General features: G+C 43.4%; 2 protein-coding genes across 8 annotated transcripts in view; one reads left to right on the top strand and one right to left on the bottom strand.

The window, feature by feature from the left end:
- Positions 1-4751, top strand: part of ANKRD27 (ankyrin repeat domain 27) — a 68381-nt gene extending 63630 nt beyond the window's left edge. For all 7 annotated transcript variants that reach the window (XM_053400306.1, XM_053400309.1, XM_053400311.1 and 4 more), the window contains 3 exons: positions 577-658; positions 2422-2494; positions 3242-4751. In XM_053400306.1, the coding sequence (XP_053256281.1) occupies positions 577-658; positions 2422-2494; positions 3242-3502 (416 nt within the window). In that variant the 3' untranslated portion in view covers positions 3503-4751. The remainder of the gene's footprint in view (positions 1-576; positions 659-2421; positions 2495-3241) is intronic.
- A 491-nt stretch (positions 4752-5242) lies between these two features.
- On the bottom strand, positions 5243-12113 carry PDCD5 (programmed cell death 5). The gene is made up of 6 exons (XM_053400359.1): positions 11989-12113; positions 10148-10188; positions 9284-9345; positions 8447-8538; positions 7551-7622; positions 5243-6861 (listed from the first exon to the last, which is right to left on the bottom strand). Exons 1-6 carry the CDS (start codon positions 12052-12054, stop codon positions 6820-6822), a joined length of 375 nt encoding a protein of 124 aa, XP_053256334.1. The 5' UTR covers positions 12055-12113; the 3' UTR covers positions 5243-6819.
- Between the last annotated feature and the right edge of the window lie 2153 nt (positions 12114-14266).

Here is a 14266-nt window from a genome sequence, read left to right as displayed (position 1 = left end):
GATTTTTGAAAGGCTTGGGAGTGGGCTGGGTGGTGATGCGGGGGGCCACATAGGTTGCTTCATGGCCTTCTGCTCAGCCTGTATGTTTTGCAGATGGCCATGTGAATGTATGGAGCACAGCATATGCTAGACAGGGTGCCATGTTGAACAAAACCAGTTTCTGGGTTTGGGGTGATTTTCATGTTCTGCAGGCAGCAGAATGAGGAGGTCAAATCACCTGCACTGGCAGAATGGACGTGCAGGTGAGAATACCTTTATTAAACACGTATTCAAACTTCCCTGCATATAAGGGAGGAAGGTTTGATCTCCCCTCCCAACACCTGAAGTGGTGCAGTCCATTCTTCTGATTCATTCCCGCCTCATTCTTCCTGATGCCTGAGTTCAGCCACAGAGCGGATCTTAGGATTCTCGACCCACTCTAGCAATGATGCCAAGCTGTTCAGGCATCTCTACAGCTTCGGTGGCTTTTAAAAGTTAGCTGAAGGTGGCTTTCATTTATTCTTAATTCAGGATTGTGTGGACTTGATTGCTAAAGAAGTATGCCAATTTAATGGTTTTTGTTACTTAAACCTGCAGTCAGTTTTAAATCTCCCGAGATAGCAGACGATCTCGTCGCCAGGCGCCTTCAGCTGGTCCAGTCAATCAACCGCTTTAACAAGTAAGCTTCAAAAACTGCCTTCCGAGTGCTGCCTGCCAGTACTGCCAAAGCATCAGATAACACTGCATGCAGTCTTCAATTGGGCTGGAGCTGCAGGATGTCTTCCAAGCCAATCTGGTGTGGTGGTTAGTGTCAAACTAGGACCTGGGAGACCAGGGTTCAAATCCCCACTCGACGGCCATGAAGCTCACTGGGCTTGCTGTGCCCACCACTTTCCCCACTTTCCTTCATAAAGGGGTTGCAGGGGGAGTGTCATTGGTGGATCAATGCATTTGCTTGTGCAGACACGTGTAGCACCTGCTGTGCATTTGAACAGGGCTTGCCTATGTCGTGCCGATCTAAACATTCCATATTTTGATAGAAACCGTAACCTGAGTTTGAGGTCTTCATTTGAGCAGGAGCTGGGACAAGCTTTTTGACCTTTCGTTTAGCCCTTCCATAGTACAGTGGTACCTCGGGTTACAGATGCTTCAGGTTACAGACGCTTCAGGTTACAGACTCCGCTAACCCAGAAATCGTACCTCGGGTTAAGAACTTTGCTTCAGGATGAGTACAGAAATCGCACAGTGGCGGTGTGGCAGCAGCGGGAGGCCCCATTAGCTAAAAGTGGTGCTTCAGGTTAAGAACAGTTTCAGGTTAAGAACGGACCTCCAGAACGAATTAACTTCTTAACCCAAGGTATCACTGTATGAGCCAACACACCAGGAGGTCTTCAATTAACTATTGTTTCATCTTTTGTCCAAACTGGAAAAAAAAAACCTATGGTTACTAGCATCAGAACAAACCAGGGTTTGAAGTTGGTTCAATTACATTGGCTTATTCCAATGCTGGCAACCATAGTTTTTCCTTCTGACACACCATTTGGTACTTAACAGAATTCAGCTCGGTCAGGTCTCTACTACTTGAGGCAACTTTCGGAGACTGCACAGGGAGCTGCAGCAGAGAGAATGGCTGAAAAGCCCTTGTGCTTCTCTTTTGGTTCCAGCCTTTGCATATGCCACCTGGTTAGTGAATCCTAAAATATAGAAAGGGAGACAGAAATATTTTTCAATAAATAGGGCCACATCCAAAGGTGCCCCACGGAAAGTTGACATTCTGTGAACATGGGGAGCTTTGATCCTGTGGAGGCCCCTGTAAATGGATCAGAGTGATTTTTGCAGATTTCTCTCTGCCACTCCTCCAGTTCTATTTAGAAAAGTTCACCATCCCTCTGACGAGATGGAGCATGTAGGGAAATTGCCAAAATTGCCTCCCTCCACATCAGTTCAAAGGAGTATCTGTTGGACCCCAAATGGAAGGGCACTTTTGAATCCAACTCACGATGTCCTAGCCATGTCCAAGTGTGTCACAGTGACACCTCCACTGCTTAGGTAGGGCTGACTTTGTTTAAAGAGCCTGAGCACCTGCAAAGAGGTCAGGTTGTACAACACTCTGTGACGTCTCAATTAGTGGCTGGAGAATAAAGAATCCAATACACAAGCTGGCTGTCCCTAATTTAGACTGTTGGAAAAGTAGCTGATGCTCCTAAGGGTAAATTGAAATGACTTGTCTTCTGACCTTTGTACGCTTAGACTCCAAAGGACAACTCATGACATTTATACCCCAGGAAGGTCAAATATTAAGAATTTTCAGCAAAGGCAATGGAGCAGGTTTTGTTACTGAAATACCGCCACCTGGTGGCTGGCAGAGATACACTGCAGTACTGAGCGACTTGTACCGAAATGTAACAAGTTTCTTTTAACCATGTTTGTTTGTGTCTTTAGGTCAAAAGACTTGCGGAAAACTATAACGAGAGATAAAAGTGTCCCTAACTTTAATGATGAATTACTGCACCAGGTAGGAAGACAGGTTTGAAATGAAGGGCTTGCTTTTTTACTTTTTTATTTCATAAAATGTATATACTGCTTGGTTGTAGAAAAAGCCCTCAAAGCGGTTTACAAAAATTGCAAACTGAAATAAGTGGTGGCTGAGATTCTTAGGGTGTTAGTTCTACAAATGTGCTGGATATGCAGCATAATAGACGAGAGTCTATGGCTGGGGAGACCCGATTTCAGACCCCAACTTGCTACAGAGTAGGTTGTAAGCTTACTCAACAGTCACACCTGGCCTGTTATGAAGATAAAAATGGGAGAATCCCGATGTCTCCCACTGTGACCTCCTTGGAAGGGCAGGTGTGCCAGCCATAGCCCCTTCCTCAATATGGAGTGCCTCTTACTTGAATGATCCATTCCTTCTCCCCTATATTTTTAGTTATCTAGTGGAGAGGTCCAGTAGATGAATTGGTTCAGAAAAAGACAATTAGGATGGTCAGGGATGAGAAAAAAATAAAGATATTGGTTAAAGATATTGGAGGCGGGGGTAGGCAGGATAGCACTCTTTAAATCCCTGAAAGGCTTTCACAAAGAGGAAAGCAAAGAGTTGTTTTTTGCTGCCCCAGAAAGCCAGACTTGTCCCACTGGGCTGAAGTTACAGGAGGGTAGCAGCTGATTAGTAGGAGAAACTTTTAATGGTATTTGCTTTAGATTTATCAGCCAGATAAAAATAAAGCATCTTAACGTGTTCTTTTTTGTTTTGATTCTCAAGTTAGCTATTAAGAGCTTTGATAAGAGCAAGCTAAAGCCCGTGGATCCTTTAAAACAAAGCAGGATGCAGATCCTTGACTCCGGCAGCAGAGGGGAGCCCACACTGGATGAAGTCGAGTCTGATGTGGCAGCAGCGCCTCTTAGAAGTAAACTAATGCATCGGAGACACACGGTTAATGTGGCCCTTTCAGATGCAGATGACATCCACAATTTATCCAGAGATCCCCCTGTTTCTTCACTGGAAGGCTGCTCTGATGATTGATGCTTTCGAAAACACTGGCAAGGAAGCAAGTTTGTCACCAAAAACAACAGCAGCAGCAGCAACAACACCAATTGGCGTCAGTTCCACTCCCTTCAAGAATCAAAGAATCCTTAGGATCAAGGCATTCAAAACTGCAATGTGAAGACTGGCAGGAAGAGGAACCTCTCCTCCCTCAACCAACACAGTTTGCAGTTGGAGACAGAAGGGCTGTTTATTTGCGGTTGGATCCACAAAACCCAACAGGTGTGATCCATTTTAAACACACACACAACTGAGATGTATATGGAGATATCAAAAACTATGAGACACATTAGTCTGTACTTGAAGTCTTGAAATCAGATATAACTGTAATGGGTGTAAGTTTGGAACAGAATACCTATGGGACTTCCAAGGCCTACATAATTATAGTTTGAAAAGACAGCGGTTTCTTTCCATTTTTGCACTACTAGTTTACACCAATTGTTGAAAGGAATTACACACACCGGCAGCATAGTTTGACACAAAGGGCAAGATTGCACAGATCCTTTGGTTCTCATTTATTTTATTGAAACATGGGCCATATATGGGTAGTTGGAAGTGAGGGATGTTATAGTCACTGTTTTATAAACAAAGGGTACATCTTCTTTTGGAGAGCAGGACTAGCAGAGTTGAGACTTGGATTTTGAATCATTTTATTTTATGTAGCAGCCCACATTAGTGAACATATTCTCAAATACTTGTATTGAGACTACAATCTTACCCTATTTAATTTAAAATAGCAAATATGCATGGCACAATAATATGATTCCACTAAATGCAATGAGTCTAGCTAGAGAGTACATCTGTATCCACCGGGTCTTGGAAGAGCTGCTTAGTTGACCTTACTTGAAAAGACACTTCCAGATTGATAGATGGGGGCACTTTTAGTAATGGAGCGTCATTTTGGTAAACATTCCATTCTTTATTTTTATTTTTAAGAGGGGTTGAATTATCACTTGAACAGCACAATAACTTTTGTCAATTCCAATTCTGTTTTTATGTAATATTTGTAAACAATACATTGGGTTTTTATTGTTTAATATTTCTCTGTTCAGAATGTTAGTGCAAGGTATATAAAAAGGTAGAATGCTAGTGGGCTCCTGAAGGACAAGGAAAAGTATATTTTTCTACTAAGTAATTGAGTTCACCTAGTTTTCTTACATGCCTTTGACTTGTGCCAAATGATGGGAGAGAGAAAGAAATAGTAAAATTAACGAATCTATGCTCTTAATGTGGGACTCTTTATTTATGGTAAGTCATGAATTGCAGCTTGCTGGTTGATGGGAGCTGCTGCCATAAAGCATTTTCTGAAAACTTTATAGGCTGTTGCTCATGTTCCAGTTTTAGCAACACAGATCTAGTTGCATGAAGGTATGGGTGCTTCTGTGGAGTCTGGAAGCAGGAGAAAAGCAATGCATTCTGGGTCATCCTAAGCCTCCAATGTAAACAAGTTCCCTTGTATGCAATTGTGAAAAATTATCAAGTTTGATATGAGCATTGTAGAGGGGGCAGGGAGCAACATGCATTGGTTTTTTCAAAAATCAGTGCCTAATGCTTTACAGCACCCAGAGACACGGGGAATGGTGTCTTCCCTGCTTTATCCCAAAGAAAGAGGCATTTGGCCACAGCTGTAAACAATTAGTGCACCAGTGTCAATGTGCACTAATTATAGTGTCTTTAATACAATTACAATGGACAAATAACTGCTCTCTACAACTCCGGTTTCTTTATGGAAAGATTTTAATATGTTTCAAAGCTCTTATTATATATGTTCCACTTCCACAGTGAAGAAGAGGGTCAAACCCCTCCTCCTTTTACAGTCTGCCTTACATGGGATGTTGGTACAGTAGACATACAAAAACCATTTCATTTTGCATTCAACAAAAAGGCACAACCAGAAGTCACAATGGCACCATGATGGCCAGGGGAATTAGGCAGCTGTTTCAATAACTGCCTGAGAAAAGGAGGCAGTTTGGATAAGAACAAATCTGTTTTGTCTGCTACCAACCTTTAGCCTGCGAGATGACAGGAATTGCAGTTTGGCGACATCTGGTGAGCCAAAGGTTCACCACCTGGTCTACACAGTTCTGCGTTGCAAAAATATTTAAGAGAGAATCCAGCTGCTGTTAAACCTTTAAATAATTTTAATACGAAAGATTTAAGCACATGCTTAAGTCTTCTGTTGAAATGAAAAGGGCTTTAAAGATCCTGACTTTGGTTGCATCATTCTCAATCACTCATGCTATTAGCAAATGTATGGCAAGGGATGGGGAAAGACATCTCTTGAGAGAAATATTTCCCAAGCACACGTTATTTCAAGTTTCATAGCGTGCCAACCAAGATTTATCTAATTTTCAATCCAACAGATCATCCAGCAAGATACTGTATCATGGAACCATATTCTGATCAACAACCAACCCCTCTGGCTTTGGTTCAGTGAAACTGCAAGTGTTCCAGTACCCAAGCGGACATGACATGTAACTCACACATTACATCATGATCCTTTAACATTTAAACCAGTAGTTTTCAACATTTGGGGACCAACACATGCATTTGGGGACCAGTTTCTTAATTTTCTAACCTATCTGTACAGTGGTGGTGCTCCTGTTGCAATTTACCTTAGATCAGGCCCCAACATGCCAACTGAAGACCAATGCTTCAAAACCACGCTAACCGGGATTTGCTGTCCATTAGGATGCTGAAACGGCTTTAAAAACCCTAACAGCAAATTCTAGTTACCATCCTCGGGAGAAAGGGGAGGGGGAGCTTGCACATGGATGGGGAAATTCCATGGCTGTTCCAAATCCTTCAACCGTGGTTAAAGGATCATGAATGCCATGTTTATACAGCAGCCTCTGTATAAACATTGAATCTTACATATTCAAATCAAAATCTTGTATCCTGTGAACTATTTAGCCTGCACATGCAACTCTACTAACTTTGACAAAACCAGCAGGCTGCTTGCAACGCAGCTTTTCTCATTTCCTGCTGGGTTACTATGCATCCTGTTGCCACTGAAGTACGACGAGCATGCTGCCCACAGGTGCCAGTGGCATAGCAGTGTCCAAAGGAAAAATGAAGTCCCAAGTGATGGGGAGTGAACCACAACTTCTCAGGCCTCTGCTATAAAAACGGTCTAAGAAAACCATTTCACTTAATTTTATTATACAGAACACAATATCATCCCTTTATATAAAAAAAATGTGTACAGGAAAAAAAAGTGTAAACTTTTCATCTATGCTTCTGCCAGGCACAGCACACTTTCCTTGACATACGCCAGATGATACGCCTTTCACCAATTAATCTTCCTCATCAGAATCCAAAACTTTCCTTCTGTTGAACTAGGGGAGAAAACACAGTGTAGGTGAAAATAACTTTGAGGCCAAGTTTAATCAACAAGAGCTGCTTCTCCTCCAGCCAGAAGAATTCCCTGTTTGTGTTATGAGAACAAGAGCAAGCAGAGAGCTGCGTGAAGCAAGGAAGCTCCCAGGTTCTTTGCCAGCTGCCTATCTCACACCTGCCCAGCCTAAAAGTCAATACCCAAGTCTTTGCTCATTGCCTTGCTGCATTGCTAGATGTATTTTCAAGATGCATGTAAGCAAATCTATTACAATAGTATAGTCTTTACATCAAGAGAGAGGGGCCAGCTTGTAGGCTACATCCTCCCACCAAACTGCAGGAAGTGGCCCCAGCAGCTTTATCTCCTGGACTGATTAAAGCGTGCTCTAAAGAACAAACTGGAGGATATTTTGTCTCTCATCTTAGAGCGAAGCACTACAGCACTAAGCTAGGAGATGAAGTCACCTGCCTACTCTTTCCAAGAGTTCAAGGCTGCATTTCTGGCCACTCCCACCCCACCAAACTGTAAGCAGTAGCCATATACAGATTTTCTGCTCTGTATAAGCTGTCAGCTTCATACAGGAAGAAGCATGCAGATGTAGTAAACCTTTAACAAAGAATACTGGCTATGCTGTGATCCTGCGACCACTCTACCATTGGCGAACAGGCTCCAGTTTTTAAGATGCCCTACCTTTACTGTTGTTTTCTTGTCAGTTTGCTGACTCACTTTTTCAAGTATTTCTATCAACCCTTGTTCAGTTACCTAGGAAGTAAAAAAACAATCTCATGTAGCAGATACTCATTTGGTGGGAATGGCACATTTCCTCCTCGCCTCCCTCTGGGGGCAGAAGGACACACCCTATACAAGTAACTTAAACACTAAACACAGGTAACACTTTCATCCAGAGCATCATGACAGTGGAAGGACAAAACCAAACAGCAAAGACCACCACCACAGCATCATTAACAGGTAATCTGCTATCCCCCATGTCACATAAAGCGATTCATCAACTTTTTATAGAAGACTAAAAAACGCGATTTGGAAAGAAGTGTGAAGAGGCTAGAGAATTATCTTATAATAGTACAACTTTTCAAAGCTTATAAATCAATGTTTTGCAGGATGTGTAAGAATTATCTTGCCAAATGAGACAGAGATCCATCTAATTTGGCATTCTGTTTTCAGGCAACAGCAAACTCAGTCCAGCAGAATAACCAGTGTTTGCTTTCTACTAACAAACCACAAGGTGAAGCCATGGTTGTTTGTAGCCTTCCTAACCACGGCTTGTTATCACTGTGGTTTAGCATGATATCCAAACCCTTGCTTGACCATCATTTTGTTGGGCAACAAAGACATAAAGCAGGAACAGGTGGAAAACAAGCCAAATGTCAGAGAAACAAGCAACAGCTTGTTTGCTAGTCTGTGAGGCGATTCATGGTGTGTTCAATAAACTGGTTAAATCGAAACCACGGCTTTGTGTGATGCACAAAGCCTGCCTGCCTTTGAACATTTATTTATAAATCTGTATTTCATGAAAGTTATTTCCTATATTGGATTCATCAAGAAGTCATGACAGAGATTCCACTTACCTTCCCACCTAACTGTCCAAACCTGCCCATCTGTATGAGGTAATTCTCCACCGCTTTTGCCTTTTCTGGTTTCACAAGCGCTAAATTACTTACTGAAAAAGGAAAACAGATATTTTGCAATTTTTTAAAAGTACAACCAGATTACTAAAGTCAGGCAAGACTTATTATTCACAGTACTGCAAAAGGCCTTGAACTGTTATTTTAAGATGGATTACTGATCTATGCCTGGTCTTATGAAAAAGGAAAACTGTATTTTAAGGAACTCGGTATACTGCTTTGTTCAAACATGGCTTATTAGGATCTTTACATTTCCCTCCTGCTTTCTGATTGTTCCATTCCACTCAACTTTTAGACTGGGGGAAAAGTCCAGAGTAATGCCTTCAGACTGCAGTGCTTCAGGGTCCAGGAGCAACTGACAAGAGCTGCAGATATGTGCAAAGGGGAACAGTCAACCATCCTCTTGAGGTCAACTCCAGTCCATAGTCCTAGCTTAGCACCCACCAATACATTTAGGAATGAATTCTACATTTACTACAGTATTGTGCAGAAGCAGCTTTTAACTCAGCAGTCCTCACTAATGACAATTCTAGAATAATTAACTATATATCAACAATAAGTTCAGAAAGTAGTATCCAGTGGCGTCTCCTCTGTATCCTCCTTAGAACACAAAAAGCAAATGTAGTGAGAATTGAAACCTACTCTCCACATTAGTGTGCCTAGCACTGGACCCAAAACACTGTATTATCTTCCTTTAGTAAAGTTAAGTATGTGCAATCTAAGTAAGATGGACTCAGAGAAAGGTTTTAGAAGTTGGTCAGATACACCATGGATACTTACATCTGGCACGAGCTGCTTGATCTAAAAGCTGAGCCAAAATGTTATTCCTCATTTCTGATTCTCTGTAATATAAAAATTATGCAGATAAATTACAGCTTCAGAACATGTGCAGTGCATTGCAAGTGAAACACACTGACCATTTTGTACAACAGGAAGTTTCATATTTAGACATTGCTAGTACTCCTTTATATTTAAGCCATTTAAACTATTATCCTTATGGAATTTACTGTGGAATTTGAGCACAAATTCATTTATTATTATCTGGGAAAGAGAATCCAACTATGGAAACTTGAAACACATTCATGGCTCAGTACCAAACCCCTACAAAGGTTAAACTCTCACTCGTTTAACAGTGGGCTCTTGATGCAGGAAGATTACACACCCATTTAGAAGAGTATGTGCATTGTAAAGATCTAATAGAGACAAAAAGGATAGCAACCTTATTTAAGGAGAATGACAAAAAGGGGGAAAACTCTACTGGTCTCAGTGTTCTGTCTCTCTTCTGTTTCTGCCTCTAAATCACACTTAATTTAGTAATAAATGCAAACATGGCAGCCCATACCTCTGTTGCTGTTTATTTGTTTCACCTTCATTTTTCCTATAAATTTATTTTTATTATTATATTAAAAGTTAATTTTATCCCAACATCACGCCTGCAGAGACATGAATCTGGATGACTCCCAGTAGATGTATCTCACAACATGCTTCCAGTCATGTGGTAATACTGATTACAGGATACAATCATACTAGCAAAAAAAACCCCTAAGATGTGAAGGGATGCCTTCTTCCCGCTACTGTGCACGATGTAATAAAGGGATGTCAGTCTACCAAAAAGGCGGCTTTTGTTTTCATCCCCTCTGTTACCTCTGTTTTGCTTCTTGCTGTGCGATGTCACTGGAAGGATCCTGAAATGTTAGAAATAAGAACCAGTTTAGTAGTAAAGCATAGCACCACTGAAGAAGTACAAACAAACAAACAAACAAACGCTAAAGTACACATATAAGGCCAGGACTGTTCTCATACAGAAAAACTCATAAATGCACAGCTATTACTGCTCCCAGGTAGGGAGAAGGCACTAGATCCTAAAAGATGAGAGTCAACTTTTGAGGGTGTTCAAGTACACAACCTTCAGGTAATACAGAATCTACCAATCAAGATGGGAAAGTACCGTATTTTTCGCTCTATTAGACGCACTGGACCATAGGAGGGGGAGAATAGGAAAAAAAACCCTCCCGCCGGGCTTGTGGAGAGCTGCCCGAAGTGCACAGCGCCACGCTCCCCGGGCTGCAGGCAGCTATCCGCAAGCCTGCGGAGCCCAGTGGGAGTTCCCGCTGGGCTCCGCAGGCTTGCGGATAGCTTCCTGAATCCTGGAACGCGAGAGGGGTCGGTGCGCACCGACCCCTCTCGCCCTCCAGGCTTTAGCGAAAGCTTGCATTCGCTCCATAGGACGCACACACTTTCCCCCTTCATTTTTGGAGGGGAAAAAGTGCGTCCTATAGAGCGAAAAATACGGTAGCTATTCTTCAGCCCCACAGATGGACAAGTTACTTAATACATGCCTGCAAACTGTGGTAAGAATTGCCTGTAGGTCACCAGGCAAGAAAACTTCACATAAGTTTCTTTTTTCCTTTGATGCCACAAATGGGCATATAATAACAGGTGAGCTGGCAAAAAAGATGTGTACCATTAATGTTTTTGCAAAGGCTGGCTCTAAATTCCTAGTCAATGGCTAGATTTGACAGGCCCACCTTAGTGGATGACTGATAAGTGCTTTCTACACAAGCCCCTTCTTCAGGTTGGCAGCTGAGTGTGGGGCAGTGGAGCAAAGTCATTTAAGAACCTTCCAAGAGCTGCATTTGGTGCTGGGACTGACAATCACTGAGCCCTATTTCCAGACAGTGGCCGAATCATAGAACCCCTGCTCCCTCCCATTCAGAGCCAGGGTGGCATAACCAATGTCAGAATACAACCATGGAGACACAGGTTCAAATCCCCACTCAGCTATGACACTAGCTGGGCCACCTTGGGCCTAACTTACCTCTCCCGTGGTGGTTACACGGATAAATATGGGGTTTTTTGGGGGGCTGGGGGGACTTAGGGTTGACAACAATCATGCACAAAAGCCCATGTAGGGTAAACACAAAAAACCCAAACCAACAGCACCATCAGTCCTTGTTTTCTCTCTTTCAACTGGTTAACTTCATATTTTTTTAAAGGGAGGTGTTTGTGTTAATATTGGGTGTAAGCTGCTTTGGGGTTTTTTTGCTGAAAAAAAGAAGTGGAAACCCTGAAAATAAAGAGATACGCGGCCACCCCTGTATATACACTTTCGTGGGCGCCAAGCCCCATTGAACTCAATGGGTTTCCTTAATGAGTAGGTATGTAGCACTGGAAATAATCCCAACACATGTGTGTGTGTGTATACAGACATGCATAATACACAAAACACGGGTCTCTTCCTCTGACTTCTCCCAGAGTGGTCTCTGCGCCCCTCCCGCCTTGCCTCCCACGCCTGAGGCGGCCCTGAGCCCGCAGTGAGGACTAGCGCCATGCAATTAAAACCGAAGGCCCAGGCCCGCCCTTCCTCTGGCCGGCCGGCTAGAGGGGCCTCGCCTGTGGGCCAGGACACCGGGCGAAGCGCCGAAGGCGACGCCCGCCCGCGTGTGAGGGGACGGTCCAGGCCCGGCGCCCTCCGCTCCGCTCACCCCGTGCTTGGCTTGCAGCTCGGCCATCCTCTGCTTGCGCAGCGCCTCCAGCTCCTCGTCCGCCATGGCTAGAGACGAGACGTCGGTGACGCGCGACGTGGGCGGGGCCGCTTCTCTCTTCAATCTCTCCCGTTCGCGTTAGTGCGCCGGCGCAAGAGCAGGCGAGGCCAACGCAATCACGCACCGAGAGGAGGAATTATAGCACAGGCAGCGGAAGCCGAGCGCCGAACAGACCAAAGGAAGAGCCATCAATAGAATCAGACCACGAGGGTTTTCACGAGGAATCTTTCGCCCACGACCCTGAGAGTAAGGGTCTCGCGCTCTACCACCTGAGCTTAAGAGAGAGAGAGAAAGTTGGTGAGCAAACGATCAATGCTCGCCTACTCAGAAGTTATCGTAAGCGCCCACTGGGTCCAATAAGATGTAGCTTCTCCAATACTGTCATGAAATTCTGCTCAATATTGATCCAGAGCAGAACTCCGACGTATAGTTAGCAGAGTAAAAACTTAAACACGTTGCAAGATTCTCCCAAAACAGACCATAGGCAATTAATATTTCACCCAGCAGAACTTTACTGCTACTGAAGGCAAATAAGTATAATGATCACAAATCCAAAACATTCAGGATTAGCACTGTCCATAAGAAATCCAGGTGCAGCAGACTTGACTTTAATTTATAGTAACTTCTTATAAGTCTAAACCTTAACAACTAAGCATACTATGTATAGAACACCACACCAAAAGGAAAGAAAGGCAGAAAGAGAAAAGTGAAACCCAGGCTCCTCCTGGCCTATTATTATAGTCAGCATGACCTTGACAGAAAGAGATACGAGAACCAGTTTAAGCCAACTGTACTCAGCTTCTCTGAAGGTATAACCCAAACATAATGAACCCTCTGTTTGTTTCTTTTACACACAGAAACTTCCAGAACCCTCTTGAATTAATTAGAATAGGGGAGACCCCTACACATCAGATCAATACTTTCTGTACAAAGAAATGCAAACTGACATATACATGTCGTAAAATCATAGAATCGAAGAGTTAGCTGGGACCCCTAAGGGTCATTTAGTCTAACCCCCTGCAGGAACCACCAGCTCAATAATCCCTGGCAGATGGGCATACAACCTCTTGCTTAAAACCTCCAGTGAAGGAAGGAGGGAAATCCCGAGAGCTTGAGTTGCAACGGCGGGGGGATGTAGAGAAAATGTATAAACATATGTAAGTTTTAAACAAATTTGTGTCCTATTATTAGGTCTCCTTTTTATTGACAAACTTCCTCTTTTTTTGGAGCTGTGCAAGCACACACACACCATGTGTAGTTAAGGCCTTAAGACTGATAGGACAAGCACATTTTTTGTTGGAGGCCTTTTGCCTTTGAATGTCAGTTGTTGGGGATCCATAAGGAGGGGAAGAGTGCTCTTGCGCTCGGGTCCTGCTTATGGGCTTTCCATAGTGGGCGTCTGATTGGCCACTATGAGGAGAGGATGCTGGAGTAGTTGAGCTCCCTTCAGCCAAATGCAGCTTCAGGTTTTTTCTTATGTTCATTCATTGCTGCTAAGGATTCAGCGTTTCCCATACAGTACTTGGCCTGATCTAACTTCAGGGCTCTTTTTGTGTGGATGGGTGGATAAACAAGAGCACAATCTTATTCCCAGCAGAGGGAGCCCTCGCTCTACCAAAATCATTATTTTGCTGTCTGGTAGTGGCAGGAGCAAAGGCAAGAGCCGGGAGTTTTCTGCTGCACAGCAGTTCTGTCCTCCCAGATGAAGCTTTAATCTGTAGCGTACATCTTTGCTGCTGTAAATTCATGCTCCATTATGCCACCATATGCTTTGATTCTCCTTGAAAATGCCGCAGTAATCTGAGTGTTTCGTTCCAGAATTGTGGCTCAGCGTGTCTTCCTTGGCATTTCGGTTTTTTTCTTCTTTCTTACAGACTTTATTTCTTTATTTAAAAGATTGCATCTAAACAAGTTTGACTTGAGTGAGCCTATTAGCTGGGAGCCTCTGAAGGACATCACTTTTAATGTCACAAGAAGGTCAACACCAATGAAGAACTGCGAGACGGATTTTGGGAGACAGATGTCACAGGAGAAGAGCCCCTGCTGGATCAGACCGACAATCCATCTTCTCCTGCAGTCTCTTTCCCAGCCATGGCTGGCAGATGCCTCCAGGAAGCATCAAACAAACAGGACACAGACTCAGCAGCCCTTCAGCAATGGCTGAAGGGCTCAGAAAAAAGGCTACTTCCTGCCTGAACTCTGAAGCCTAGAGAGCTGC

This window comes from Podarcis raffonei, chromosome 8, assembly GCF_027172205.1.
Source record: "Podarcis raffonei isolate rPodRaf1 chromosome 8, rPodRaf1.pri, whole genome shotgun sequence".
NCBI classification, from domain to species: Eukaryota; Metazoa; Chordata; class Lepidosauria; order Squamata; family Lacertidae; genus Podarcis; species Podarcis raffonei.
Note: the sequence above shows the minus strand (reverse complement) of the source record. Positions and strands in the feature narration are given on the sequence as shown.